This window comes from Lynx rufus, unplaced genomic scaffold, assembly GCF_022079265.1.
Source record: "Lynx rufus isolate CCGP_SWC_20201006 ecotype Redwood Valley unplaced genomic scaffold, mLynRuf1.p SCAF_16, whole genome shotgun sequence".
NCBI classification, from domain to species: Eukaryota; Metazoa; Chordata; class Mammalia; order Carnivora; family Felidae; genus Lynx; species Lynx rufus.
In genome coordinates this window covers 46,777,643-46,793,306 of record NW_025814830.1, presented here as the reverse complement: position 1 = coordinate 46,793,306, position 15,664 = coordinate 46,777,643, and the positions used below count along the sequence as shown (strand labels likewise).

General features: G+C 39.1%; 1 protein-coding gene across 7 annotated transcripts in view; it reads right to left on the bottom strand.

The window, feature by feature from the left end:
- Positions 1-15,664, bottom strand: part of CNTNAP4 (contactin associated protein family member 4) — a 252,839-nt gene that overhangs the window by 53,357 nt on the left and 183,818 nt on the right. For all 7 annotated transcript variants that reach the window (XM_047079258.1, XM_047079260.1, XM_047079263.1 and 4 more), the window contains 3 exons: positions 12,967-13,164; positions 8,556-8,712; positions 4,049-4,176 (listed from right to left, as the gene is read on the bottom strand). In XM_047079258.1, the coding sequence (XP_046935214.1) occupies positions 4,049-4,176; positions 8,556-8,712; positions 12,967-13,164 (483 nt within the window). The remainder of the gene's footprint in view (positions 1-4,048; positions 4,177-8,555; positions 8,713-12,966; positions 13,165-15,664) is intronic.

Below are 15,664 nucleotides of genomic sequence, written 5' to 3'. Positions count from 1 at the left end.
CCATTGAGTTGCTCTGTCAGCTTTTTCTTTTTTTTTTTTTTTAATTTTTTTTTTTTAATGTTTATTTATTTTTGAGACAGAGAAGAGACAGAGCATGAACGGGGGGAGGGTCAGAGAGAGGGAGACACAGAATCCGAAACAGGCTCCAGGCTCTGAGCTGTCAGCACAGTGCCCGACGCGGGGCTCGAACTCACGGACCGCGAGATCATGACCTGAGCCCAAGTCGGCCGCCCAACCGACTGAGCCACCCAGGCGCCCCTCTGGCAGCTTTTTCAAAAATGAATTGAATGTGTATACTCTGGGCTCTCTGTTCTGTTTTATCAATCTATTTCTCTATCTTGATGTCAATATCACATTGTCTTTAATTCTACAGTTTTGTAATGTGTCTTAAAAAGTGTTAAGTCTCAAACTTGGTTTTTATTTTTCACAATGTTTTAGTTATTCTAGTTTCTTTGTGTTTTGGCACACAGTTTAGAATAAGCTTGCCAATTTCTATGAAGAGGAAAAAGAAAAGCACCTAATGGGTTTTGACTGGGATTGTAATGACCCTGTATATCAATTTTAGAAAAACTGACATCTTAACAATATCAAATCTTTCAATCCACAACTATTACAGCTCTCATTCCACAACTATTATATTTTTACTTAGTTCTTCTTTAATGATTTCTCATCAATGTGATGTAATTTTGTTACATTTATGCCAAAGAATTTAATATTTTTGGTGCTACTATAAGAGGTATTTTAACATTTTAATTAACAGTTTTTGTTAAGAAAATACAGAAATTTATTTTTGAATACTGACCTTGTATCCTGTGACCTTGCTAAACTCACTTTAAAAAAAAGTTCTTACAGATTTCCTACCTAGAAATCCGTATCATTTATAAATGGAACATTTTACATCTTCCTTTCTGATCTATATGCCTTGAATTCCTTTTCATATTGCATATGCTAGGACCAACAGTATGATATTGAATCGGACAGGTGATAGCAGACATCTTTGCCTTGATCCTGATCTCAGAGGGAAAGCATTTTAAGTCTTTGGCTATTCAATATGATATTAGCTGTCAGATCTTCATAGATGCCTTTAATTTTTTTTTTCTTCTTTTGAGAGACAGCGCAGGCAGGGGAGGGGCAGAGGGAGAGAGAGAGAATCTTAAGCAGGCTCCATGCCCAGTGTGGAGCCTGGGCTCAATCTCACAAGAGATCAGGACGTGAGCCTAAATCAAGAGTCAGATGCTTAATGGCCTGAACCACCCAGGTGCCCCCATATATGCCTTTTAAAACACTGAGGATGTTCTCTTCAGTTCCTACTCTGCTTTTATCATAAATAGGATGTCAAATGCTGCCATTTACTTTTCACATAAATCTTCAAGAAATTTATTTCCATATTCATAAATAAATTCGTAAGGACAATAGTATTTACTAAGTTTTGTGTCTGTAGCACAACTTTAAAGGCAGCTTTATCGTTCATACCTGTTGTGCTTTAAGACAAACACCTAACAATGTTACCTGTGCTTCTGGTATCAAACGACAATGGCAGCAGTCACGTGGAATTTCAGAACCACGTACATTTAAAAACATAATCAAAGAAGGACTTGGAAAAAGACAACCTCAATTAATTAGGGGCAAGCTCATATTTGGTATCAATAGGTCTCAGAGTCATTTTTGTTTCTTTGTCCTGCCTTCTCAAGGCTTCTGTCCTCTTTCCTAGAAAAACATAGCTAGATAGAAAACTTTCAACATCTCTCATGTGTGTGATAAGACCAAAATGTCTATTTTTTTATACTCATTTTTCCGTTTTTCTGTCAAAGAAAATCTAAAAGTCCCTTTGTCTCAGTGAAGGGTACTAGAATTCTTACTGTCACAGCAGCTTTACTTAGATCAGAAAGTCAGAGATCTTTCAACCTCCACTTTCACGCTTTCAGCCTCCACTCCCATCCAGATCATGCCGAATTTACCTCTTTCTCTGAGCCCCTTCCGTAAGTCCCATGCCAACAACTGCCTGGTTCAAGTCCTCATCATTTTTCCTTGTCTTACATCAAAGGTCACTTCGCTGGCCTTTAGATTTATAACTGGTCTTCATGTTTTCAATTGGATTGTGAAGATTAAGCTATTTCTCAGCCTTAAATTATTCAATATTCAGGTCCTACTGCCTTCAGGATAGTGTCTGCATACCTTTCTTCTGCTTATCAGGCCCAGTGTGCATGGTTCCATATCTAGAAGTCCCATATCTACCCAGTCTATCTCACCTGGAAAGAAAAATAAATGTGCCTAAGGCACTGCACCTTCGGGGGTGCAGATTTCCCATGTAGAGAAAGGGGGGGGGGCATCCATTGTTCTGTAGCCATTGCTCTTCTGACTGAGAAAATAAGAACGAGTCCCCCAGGCAGAAAACAGTCCTGTGACGTTATATGAGGATGAGCCTCAAGCCTAAAATAGATGTGCAAGAAGGCCAAGGAAACTCTCAATTACTATTTCATTTAAAAGTGAGAAATTATTTAGCAAGTCTCTAAATACTTAAATTGCTTGCAAATTCTTATTCCTAATGTTTTTCCTTCCTCTGCAGCCCCATGGTCACAAAAGTTTAACGCTGTGGTTTCTCAACTTCAGTACTATTGACATTTTGGACCAGATCATTCCTTGTTGCAGATGGCTGTCTTGCACATTATAGGATATTTAGCAGTATTCCTGACCTCTCCCTCTAGATGCCAGTAGCACTCAACCCCCGAACAACTGTACCAGTCAAAAGTGTCTTCAGGTATTGCCAAATGTCCACCGAGGGGCAAACACCGCCTTGCATGGAAAACCTCTACTTGAAGTGAAAAGTGCAGTGTGTTTTAAGTTCATGGCAGAAAGTCTGTGCGAAAGAAGCCCTCAGCGCCAGTGGTAGTGACGTGAGTCAAAGCAGACACCTTCCCGGGGACTGTGGCAAATGATATAAGGGAGAGGGAGGAAGCCAGCCCAGGCCCCTGAAGGGTTAAGATGAGAGCCAGCAGGGAAAACTGTGTGTGAGGTATAGAACAATTTCTCTGCAGTCACAAAATCATCGTACTTCCCTGGATGCATCCTGAGTTTACAACCTCGTCTCTTTGCACATAATTTTTCTTTCCATGAAATATCCTATGTCTTCTTCATGTGATTGTGTGAGCCTACTGGCAGGACAGGAAGTAGAGATGCTTAAGATTGGGGATGGTAGGTATAATGGCAGACATTTTTTATAAGTATATATAAATTTTTATAGGCCAGTATCATTTTTGCTTTTTAACTAAGCAACTTCTGCTGTGTATCTCCATAAATCCACTGCGTTGTTAGATCGTCTCTTCCTCTGTCGAGCCCCTAGAATAAAACTTTATTTTAGGGTATACTTTTAATGTGAATAAATATTTTTCCCATTTCCGTTTTAAGTCCTGGAAATAACTAAAGGCACAAATAATTAATGCATCAGTCTCCACACGTATGGATACATATACTCATTTCAATCCCTGCTGAAAAGAAATGTTTTCTGTGAAACTATATTTGAATTTTAAAATTCTGCTTTAGAGTGCGAATACATTGAATACACAAAACAGCGTGTCCCATTGATCTAGAGTTGGACACACAAACTGGAAACAAAAATGAGATCAAAAGTTGAAATATGTTTGACCAAACTGGTATTTGATCCTATTGATGCTCTAATTTCACCACGGGCCCAACAGGAGAAAACTCACATACATTCTCCACACTTTTATGCAGCACTGAGGCTTTCCTATATAGATAATGGCAGGTAGAAATTTAGGAATGCTGGGATGTGTTTACCAACCAGTCAAATTGAGATGCTTAGTGGTTTCTTTCTCTTGGGATCTGAACAAGCCTTGCTGTCACAGCCTTTGTTGCAGGGCTTTAAACTTTATGAGGGTACGTTCTTTGTTGACCGACTGAAAGAAAGACTTCAGACACTGCTCATGCGGTGTCACAAGAGAAGTCTGATTAATTATTCTATGACAGAAACATGAGTCCTCAGCGACATCGGTTTCCCCAGATATGTTTACAGCACAATGCCACCACTTACTGTCTCCCCGGCAGAGTAGAGGCCCCAGTTTATAAGCTGCTTCTGAGTGCGGTCGGCCCGTGTCTGTAACCACGATCTTCCTTACTGGCAGGTGTTCTTTATAAGAAAGGAATCCAGTGTCATTGGTCCTAAAAAACAGTAACAACAACAAAAATCCTTAAAATTACAATTTGTAATTATAAAATAAGCAATAATCCTCACTACATTTCAAAGCCAAGGTATTCTGAGCTAAATCTGCACACACAAAAAAGCAAGGAAACAATTGCTCACTTAAGCATATGAAAATATGGCCATGTTTTCTCGTCTCCTGCAGACTGACTATAGCAGGTGATTCTGAAATTCAGTTGAGCATTTTCTACCTTTTCAGTGGAATGGTTATGGCGAGATAATCATTTCATAATGTACAAAAGTATCAAATCACTACGTTGCATAATATAATATAATATAATATAATATAATATAATATAATATAATATAATATATATTGTATATATTAATATAATATTTTATACCAATTATGCAATATACTATTGTATAATTAATATACATATTAATGTAATATTGTATACCAATTATAATCCAATAGCAAAAAAGAATAGAAAACAAGTAAATTAATAAATAATTACATTTAGTATAATGACTGATATTGTGTTCTTAGTTCTAGCATTTTGTTATTTGTTGCTTATTTTTTCCCATAGGATTTCCTGTATTTCTGCACCCTCTTTCCTAAATCTCTTGGCTAACTACGTATTTCTTTGTATTCAATTTTATTTTTTACTCACTTTTGAGCTATATGTCTGTTTATAGTTTTTAATGTTTGCTTTACGGATCTTTACATGATGCATCTTTAATTCATCCACTTTACTTAGATTTTATATTATATTACTTAATATAAAATGTCAGAAGCTTACTACAGGATAATATTCTTAACCTCCCCCTACCCCCCACCACACACACACCTGCTCCTTGTGTTATTGCCGTAATATAGTTTAAATCTAGGTGTTATAAATGTTATAATAAAATTAAACAGTAACTTTTAATTTACTTTTTTAATTAAAAAACAAAGAACTTAAATGCTGGCTTTTATATTTCCTGACATAATCATGATTTCCAGTCTTCTTCGTTCCTTTCTGAAGATGAGTTTTCGTCTGGTATTATTTCTCTTCAGCCTGTAGCATTTCTGTTAGTATACTGTTACAGTGCAGTTGTGTTGGGAACAAATTCAGCATTTCCTTAATCTGAAAAGGACTTTATTTCACCTTCAGTTTTGAAATATCTATTTATTTAGTATAGAATTCTAGGTTGACATTGCTTTCTTTCTCAGCACATTAAAGAGATCATTCCATTGTCTTCTGACCTGTGCTTCTGATGAGGAGTCAGCCTTCACTGGTATCTCTCTGTTTTCCTGCATGGAATGCATTCCACCAGATCTGTCCAACCTGGCTGTTGCTTTTACAATATTTATCTTTATCATTTTTTTTTAGCAGCAATTTGAACAATAAGCCAAGGTGTGTTCTTCTCTGTTTTCATTCTGCTTCAGATCCTCTGAGTTTCTGGAATCTGTACATTGATGTTGTATTAGTGATCTACCATGGCAGAACAAACTATCCTAAAACTTCACGACTTCAAACAACATTTATGATCTATGTTTCCGTGTGTCAAGAATCTGGGCAGAGCTCAACAGGAGAGTCTGGCTCCGAGTCCCCCGCCCAGCTGCAACGAGAGCGTTGGCAAGGACTACCGCCATCTCAGTGCTTGACAGGGGAAGGATCCGCTTCCAAGCTCACTCATGTGGTTCGTCGTTGGCAGTAGTCTGCTCCTTGCCAGCGGATGGACTGAGGGCCCTGGCTCTTCACTGGTGTCGGTTGATGGTCACCTTCAATTCCTTGCCATATGAGCCTCTCCCCAGGACAGCTCACGACACGGCAGATTGCCTCATCAAAACAGGAGTCGCGGAGAGAGTTGCAAGGAAATCGGAAATCATAGTCTTTTGTGACTCCATCTCAGAAGTGACTCTCCTCCCTATGATCATATTCTATTTATTTAAAGCAAGTCACAAGGTCCAAGTGAAATGCCACTGAAATGTCCCTAGAGCTCGTTCAGTTTTCCAGGGGTAGCTCTCTGCTTGATTCCCAGAAACCTCCCCTGTGCATATGCGGTTCAAGGGCAGTCGGGGCCCTGAGGGGAGTTGACAGAGTGAACTCTGCCCAGGTAGTTTTCTTCTTTCTGGGATTTCCACTCCCTCCTCAATTTTTAGTCATTTTGGCAGCCCTAAACTCTGTCCTCTGATACCTGGAGCAGAAAAATCTAGTATTCCCTTGGAGTCCTAACCACCTCATGGCACGTGGTTTGGTGAGTGCCCTCGTGCGAAAAAGTATATAAACATCTATCTCACCCACTTGAATTCCTTCTTCCAAGGGTCAAAGTCCCCCAACCTTGGCAGTTTCTGCCTACATTTGGCTGCTCTCCACCTTCTTCAACTAGGTGCTTTTCTAAATATATTTCCAGAGATTATAAATGTGTCTAAGGAAGGTTAGCTCCATGCAAGCTACTTTACCAGGAGCAGAATCTAATATGAGAAATTTTAAAATCTTATTTTTAAAAATGACTTTTTTTGAGCGAGAGAGAAAGACAGCACACAGGGTGGGGAGGGGCAGATGGAGAGGGAGAGAGAGAGAATCTTCAGTAGCCCCCACACCCAGCACGGAGCCCAACGTGGGGCTCGATCCCACAACCCTGAGATCATGACCTGAACCGAAATCGAGTTGGACATGTGACAGACTGAGCCACACCGGGTGCCCCTAAAAATTATTTTTGATGAATAATATGTTACAGAGGCATTGGAGAAATTTGGTGATTAGGTTAGGTATTTTTCCTGGTAAGCACTGCTATTAACATTTTATTTGCACTTTAACACACACTATTATCGTGTAGGCATTTTGTGTGTGTGGGTGTGGGTGTGTGCGTGTGTGTGAAGGCAGTGAGGAAAAGAGTGCCCTCCACAGGAGGTAGATATTCTGAAAAAATGGAGTTTGAGCAAGAAAGACAATACTCTATGAAACATGTAACACTAAAAATATTATCATGACTCCATGCAGAAACCTCCTTTTAGAGTATTCTAAAACAATCTTTTTTTAAATATAATGTAGCCTTGATGTTTGCCAAATAAATACACAGAGTATTCCATAATTCAAAACATGAGCTCAATTAACAACGGACTGATTACTGAAATTAATGTAGATTCTGTAACCAAATCAATCCCATTTACAGCCAAATTGACCATTAGTACTTTTAAGAATAATTCTTGGGATACCTGGTTGGCTCAGTTAGTTGAGCCTCCGAGTTCAGCTCAGGTCATGGTATCACGGGTTCATGGGTTCGAGCCCCACATCAGGCTCTGTGCTGACAGCTCAGAGCCTGGAGCCTGCTTCGGATTCTGTGTCTCCCTCCCTCTCCGCCCCTCTCCCACTCGCACTCTCTCTGACAAAAACAAATAAGCGTTAAAAAAATTTTTTTTAGATAATTCTTATGTACAGATCCAGGTGCTTAGTGATGTAAGATATACATATGGAATGCTGAAATGCGAATAGGAAAATTTAAAAACCTTTCACTTCACAAATAAATAAAACCAATGTATATTTCAACTCTAGTCTCAAATATACTAAATATCTTTTCAAAATTTTCAAAGGCAAACATACACATAAGGCTTCTCTTCTACTTAAAACAATATTTCAGCCTCAGTTTTCAAATCCCTAAGTGTTTTAGATTTCCTTTTTTGAGGTATGATAAATAGACTATTAGTTCTTTGTGGCATGGTTTGTCCTTAAAAAAAACTAAAGAGCTACATGTTCAAATAACTGTGAGACTTCCTAAGTTTACATGTTTAAAGGTTTTAGAGGTAGATTATTGAAGAACTGTGCTTCAGTAATTAATGGCTATAAATATATTTTGAAAATAATAGAATTCTTAACCACATTCAATTTTAAAAAGAATGATAACTGACTTACAATGAAGAAGAAACATGAAACAGATGTCACTATTTCATCTTATTACAAAAATAAAATGTAATGATTTGTGGTCCATTTCCAAAAAACTCAAATAAAAAGATACTGGTCTTCACATTTAGGATTCAAACTGATTGTAACACATTTCATCAAAACATACCTTTATCTAATTTCTTCACTGTACTAATTTGTTCAGTATCTGCCTCGCTCTGCTGTATGTTCTGAGTGATTCATTTTTAACAATAAACTTTATATCGGGGTGTCTGGGTGGCTCAGTCGATTAAGCGTCCGACTTCGGCTCAGGTCATGATCTCACGGTTCGTGAGTTTGACCCCTGCCTCGGGCTCTGCGCTGACAGCTCAGAACCTGGAGCCTGCTTTGGATTTTGTCTCTCCCTCCCTCTCTCTCTTTCTCTGGCCCTCCTCCTCCCTCTCTCTCTTTCTCTCCCTCAAAAATAAATAAACATTAAATAAAAACAACTTTATTTTGCATAAGGAAATCACCATTCATTCCGGTCAGCGTCACAGTTGCAGTAATACTGAGAATCAATGCAGTTCCCTTCTAATCCACAAGTACACTTCTGAGGATCAGGCAAAGAACCTCCCCAGTACGTCTGTGTTTCATTGGTTCTTCCAACCCACCAACTCAGAGGGCGTCCGTCTGAAAGATAAATGCGCGAAATGTGACATCGGCTCTAGACCCCACAGCCTTCCAGGCCAGTCCATTCCCTTCCTTCCCAAATCAGTCAAAAGACTGAAGGCAGGAAAAGAAAGGCTGGTCTGATGTAATGATATTCCAAAGACTGCTACTGATGGCATTTCCTTAAGAAAGCTTTTAAAAAATATATTTTATTATTTAAGCTTAAATGGTCAATATATTTTTCTTTAAGTAGAAAAGAAACCAGTAGTTCCTTTTTAATTCAGGCATGACATTTAAAAATGTTTTGAGAGGAGTTCACATATGTAAGTTCTTTAAAAATAATTTCTGAAACAAGAAGGCATCAAAATATAAACCACAGTAATTATGGTATCAGAAGCAAAATTGATTTGAGATCATGAAATGCCCATTAAAACACTACAGAATGTTATGGAAAGTCAGCGATTGATCTCAATACATTTATTCAACTAAAAACACATGAGCTGTTTATTTACATTAGGCATTGTATGGCACCCCCTCCTTATGATTTAGGATCTATTTGGAAGTACGTGGGTTTTTTTTTCTTCCATTTAATGGCTTGGCTATTTATTTGGAGACTACAGAAATAACACTGAAAGATCTTTATGCCTGAAGCAAACGCTACACTCAAAAACAAAGTTTCCCTTAGCCAAGTGCATTGCTTTCTATGATGAATGTTCAGCTTCCAGCTCCTTCTCAGAGTTACGACTAAACATGATGCCAAAGAACTAGCACAAAGAATAGACAGAACATTCAGGTGAGGAATGCAGGCAATCTGTCTTAGCAAAAAACAATAGGTAGTGAGGAAAAATCATAGTCATTTGAGAATCAGGGCATGGGAAGAATGTGACATCAAATCAGTCAGCTCCTCAAGGTTGTTAGATCATTTTTCTGTTGACTTTCAAAACTTTTAAGTTACTGCCATGAGCCCTATTGAAAATACGGACTTATACTAATTTCTCCCTCATTTACAAATGTCAATGCTCATAACAACTTACTATTTGATTAAACCTCTACTAATGCTGATAACCTCTCTCCCAGAGTTCCTTTCCATACCAGCACATACCATGCCAAAAAACCCGAGTGAACTGGAAGTTTGTGTTATGGATAAAGACATTAAAATCAGGGTTTTTCATTTTTTTTAATTGCATGATTAACTTAACCATCTTGAAACATTTAATAGGTATATTCCAATGTACTGCTTAAACATTCTGTGTTCATAGATTAAAAAGAAAATAAATTATTCCTAAATATTGAATAATATTTTCACCAATCTTCCTTGAAACCACTGAATATTTTAAAGTACCAAGGACATGCGGTTCCCTTTAAGACTTTTTCAAGTGTCCTGAAGAATTTAAGTAAGTATAGGAAAGAATGAAGGAAGTCATGAGAAATTTTCTAAGTTAAAAATTAAAATTATAAAATATCAGTGATCATGGTAGGACATTCCCCTTCCCATAGTTAAAATCCCAAATGACCTGAGTATCCACACTGATCATCTTTTCAATGTGCTGAGTCATAGCTCCACAGCTTGCAGAAAATTTATTTTCATACACATCCCACTTTATTCGTCCACAGTTATGGCACCATTATTATTTGAAACTGCTCTACCTTTAAGATCTGAAACTGTAAACTTAACTTGTCTGACACCACCTTCCTGTTCTTCCCCGTGTATTTCTTAATGTGAACTTAAACTCCAAATTGTTCTATTTTCCTTTTTTTTATGTTTATATATTTATTTATTTGAGAGAAAGAGAGAGAGAATTTGTGGGGGAGGGGCAGAGAGAGAGAGGGAATGAGACAAATACTCCGAAGCAGGCTCTGTTTTGTTTAGCGCAGAGCCCGAGGCGGGGCTCCAACCCACGAAGGGTGAGATCATGACCTGAGCTGACGTCAGGTGCCCAACCAACTGAGCCACCCAGGTGCCCCTGTTCTCTCTATTTTCAAACTCAAGTTCATTCCATATGAGTTCTTGGGTGATGGACCTGACGAAAATCTGTGTATGTAACAAGCATCATCACCCTTTGTTCTACAGCCTTTTCTTTACTAGTGGCTCTCAAGCCTGGCTGAAACACCCAGATGCATGGGCACCACTGGCCACGAAGGGAGGGGTTCCTTCACACTCTATACTGTGCTCTTTACTTTGGGTGGTGCTTGCTTGCCAACCCCTTGGGGATTTTGTTTTCTGTTTCTTCCAGAGTTTGGCCGATTTGTGACTTTGATGCTTATCTTCCCTTTTGTCTTTCTTTTCTAGTTAGGCAACTCAGTTCATTTTGTTGCATCTCATTCATTTATCCTTCCATAAATAAGGTTCTCATTCTTCTTAGATTACACTTCCATATTTGCTTATCTATGTTTTTAGATTCTAAGCATCAATGAACAATGAGGTGCATACTAAACTGCTACGTGAACTATAACCGTGATGCACCAGAGAGCTGAAAAGAGAGAAGCTCACTTCAGGCACTTTGTATGTGCTGTGCTATGTCATCCAATTATTGCCACACCCTGTGAGGTTGGTACCACTGGCCCCATGTCATAGAAGAGAAAGATTCATCTATCCAAGCTCTATACCTAATCAACAAGAGCCCTGGAATTTGAACCCACATCTCTCCCTGCCTTTATGTCTTATACTCTTTACACTGTAACTATCTGATGGTCATTCACAAATGGGATTGGGGTTTCAGGGGGGGGGTAAGATGTGAGAGGAGACCAGCAAGATGGGAAGGGTTGGTGGGGGTAAATGACCAAACGAGGACATTCTGAAATAGAGGAAGGAGAAAAAGGAGGAGAGGGTGTGAAGCCAGTCATAAGGGAAAGAATAATCTGGTTGTATTACGTGGGTGGACAGTAAGTAGAAGAGCTGCTTAACTAGAAGCAACAAGTTCAAATGTCATCTCAAGAGTTCAAAATCTTGGGGCACCTGGGTGGCTCAGTCAGTGAAGCAACCGATTCTTGATTTCCGCTCAGGTCACGATCTCACGGTTTTGCGAGTTTGAGCCCCAACTGGGGCTCTGTGCTGACTCTGCAGAGCCTGTTTGGGATTCTCTCTCTCTCTCTCTCTCTCTCTCTCTCTCTCTCTCTCTGTCCCTCCCCAGCTCCCAGCTTGCATTCTCTCCGTCTCTCTTAAAATAAATAAATGAACTTAACAAAAAAGGGTTCAAAATCTTTCTGCTTGACCCATATGACATATGACATTCACATATGAAATGCAAGTCTTTTAAAATTGTTGTCATGGTATTCAGACCTCTCTTAAGATAACAAACAGGGGTAAACATGCACCAAGTAGCTTTATTGTGCAGATGTCTCAGAATCTTTCTAATTTCGAAAGAAGAATATACCTCAATATTACTCCTAGAAAACAGTGTCTTAGGGAATGGTATGAATCAGACAAGAGTCTGTTTTGGACGGACAGCAAAGAGGAAGGCCTGGAGCTTCGTTAAGTAGAGAAGCGTCATGACGGAAGTCGTGTTTCTTAAAGCTTAATTCCCTTCAAAAAAATTAAATTCTAGATTACACATTGGGTGATGAGAAGATATGAGGGATGCCTACGGGAGGCCAGATGGAAAGAGCCTGCAGTAAATTCCAGCACTGCGCCAGCACTGAGCGGTGGGGCCCAAGATACTGTCACATAATGAGATGTTCTAACGGGAAAACAAAACCAAACACAGAACTGAAGAGCAGACTGGTTATTAAAAGTAGAATAAAGGAAAGAGTTAAAAGATGGTTTTCTGATTTCCGATTTAAACTGCTGAATAAACTGTTTTCAGCAGCCTATTCTAATTTTCAATTTTACCCAGAGGCTAGCTGCCAACAATCCATGAAAAAAGAGTCGCACAGAATAGTCACTTTGAGAAAAGTGAGTCATATTTTCATTAACTCTCTTCCTGATAAAACAAACCGTATGTGTCACCTGCCCTTTCTAAAGGATAGACACTGAGCATTCATTGAGGATCAGAATGAAGCTCCTTTCTGTAGAGTTATCTGACTGAGGCCAGGAAGAGACTCCGAAGGCAATGGAGGTTTTGAACAAAGCTCAGAGTAAATTGACCTTGTTCTTTCTTCGGGCAAAAGCATTGCTGTGACTTCCAGACTGTGACATGTTTGCTAAGTATACAGGGGGCAGACACGCTCCGTGGCCGAATGCCACCACCACCACGGCATAATTCAAATCCTTGGGAGCTGGTTAAGTAAAGCGACGGTGCCATGTGCACAGAGGGACAGGTGCCTCAGTTTCCTTACCTTGTTTATTGGCAAGCCGTGACTTCTTGCAGTAGTAGGTAAGCTCCTGCTCACAGTGGTCCGCAAGGTTAATTGTGGCCTGGAGCTGCTCCATGCTGGCCACATACTCGAAAAACCCAGCATATGGGTTCTCTGGGTTAGTGTTTCTGACTCTTGTTAGGTCAGAGCCATTGTGCTGTATGACGGTCCATGCAGTTTCTTGTATGCGGAAATGGGGAAGAAAGAGAGGAGACCATCACTAGTCTGCAAAAGTTAAAATAAATAAAGAAAATCAAAATCACCTTTTATCTGAGTCAAGTTTTTCTAGTCATCAAACCTCTCTGAGAGGTTTCAACACAAATGGGTTCTTAAAATATTTAAATTATAGTAAAGTGACTCTTTTCCCTGAAGTTTATACGACTGCCACGCATTTGCCATGATTTTTATTTTACGTGGCCATATAATTTAACCAGAAAATGTTTATCGTGAAAAATATTAAGAAAACTAATTATTAAAATTTGCGACACGTTTCATTTCATTGAATCCAATATTCTATTTTTTAAAGATGCATCATGATTTTACTTTAAAAAACAAAAGAAAAAGCTGCCTATTATAACTATAAAACATTGTTGATTATTGACACACCCTGAATTCAGGGATGCTACGATGTGAAAAAAGGTGTATCTGTGAATTTCTGAAATATTTTAAATTATATGATATAAGCGATGATTTTTCTACTCTTAAAAATTCCCTTTACCATTCCCTTTACCAGCAAAGAAAGGTCAGATTTTTATGGGCTATATATATCTCTCTCTTCAGACAACATTTAATTATGAGTGCCCATCCTTTTCTTTTTAAATCGAATTTTAAATATTCATTTTGGTATTGTGTGATGTGCATAGTTATGGACTACAATAGGACGTTACTTCCTTGAGCTGAACACACCTGATACAGCATCAGCAACTCAACTAAAATAAAAAATAAAATACCTTTGAGTCCTTGCTAGAGCAATCCCTATCGGCACTTGAATGTCTGTAAACATTACCATCACAATGATTACCAAAATTATGAAATGAAATAAAAATCCTACAATGTTTGTAACGGAAGGTAGGCATATTGTATCTAGCCTTCAACCTTCCCAGAAATTGACTTCGCATTATATTTACGGTGATAGATGCAGGCACAAGAACAGATTAATCAAAAGTCCTCTGATTTAATAGGTAAGAAACAGATTGGAAGTTGTCAAAACTCTGCTATCTATGTGACGTTAAGTCACATAACTCTTCTGTATTACAGAGGACTATTCCAAATTGGAGGAAACAGTAGGTAGAATTTCCTCCCCTCTCTTTAGCTAATGCATTCACATGGATCGACAACCAAAACAAGATAAGAGATTTCACTCCCATGCCTCACCAGGTCACCAGAATTTTGAATAGAAAGGTCTGTCTGCTAAATAAGACGGGAGGCAGCTTTGACAGTCTTATTGCCTTCTATGTGTGAGTGCATCACTATTTTTCTTGGAAACAATAGCCGTTACTTTTATTTCTGCTTTGCATTTCTCCTCACCATTCAGCTTTATCAGTAAATTAATTTCCTTAAAGAGGACATGATATAAAAGCTAATGAAATTAATTATGGATGGCCAGACTGTGACATAGTATAGAGACCGTCAGGATATTTGAGTTGCAGATCTGGAGTAGATGTGCCCTTAAGAAAGTCAGGTAAAATCTGAGCCTCCATTTCCAAATTTAGAAAATAAACTGGCAGAATATAGGACAATATCATAGGTCTGAAATTCTATGATTTTAGCCAACCCAACCTTTGCTATTAGAGGTCTGTGATTATTGGGGCGCTTGGGTGGCTCAGTCGGTTAAGCGTCAGACTCTTGGTCCGGCACAAGTCAGGACCTCACGGTTTGTGGGATCGAGTCCCGCCTGGGCCTGCGTGGGATTTTCTCTCTCCCTCTCTCCCTGCCCCTCCCTCGCTCGCGTGTGCTCACTCGCACTCTCAAAAGAAATACATAATCTTTAAGAAAAAAAAGAAGTTCATGATCATTAATCAGGCAAATCCACTAACCTAGCCTCCACTGGAGTCTGCTTTAATTGTTCAGCAAACAATAAAATTTCCTTGTAATGAATCAATGGACAGCATGAGGAAGCTCGGCTCTGGCTGGGTAGCTGCCAAAGGAACAGGGCAATATGCCTGCTTGTGTCTCTTTGCCTTTTGGTTCACACCGAGAGGGGCTTCCCTACAGTTTAGCATCCACTGGGTCACAGTAAACACATGATTCCAAAGGTCTTTTAAGGGGTAAGAAATCCAAGGCTGTGGTGCATGACATCCCTTGAAGGACCGTGCCCAGAAATGTTTCCTTTTGAAATTCTAAAATTTCAGTGTTACGGTAGTTTCTGTAAGTGATTTCATTTTTTAAAAATATTTATTCATTTTGAGGGGGGCCGGGGCAGAGAGAAGGAGAAAGAGAATCCCAAGCAGGCTCTGTACCGTCAACACAGAGCCCGGCGCAGGGCTTCAACTCACGAACCGTGAGATCACGACCGGAGCCGAAATCGAGAATCAGACGCTTAACTGACTGAGCCACTCAGGTGTTGCTGATTTCATTTTTCAATAAAAAGTGCTACTACAAAGCATGAAGTTAAACAGATGCTGCATTTATCAGGCAATCTCGATTTCCGGGGCGAAGCAGAGACATCACGAGGAGCAAT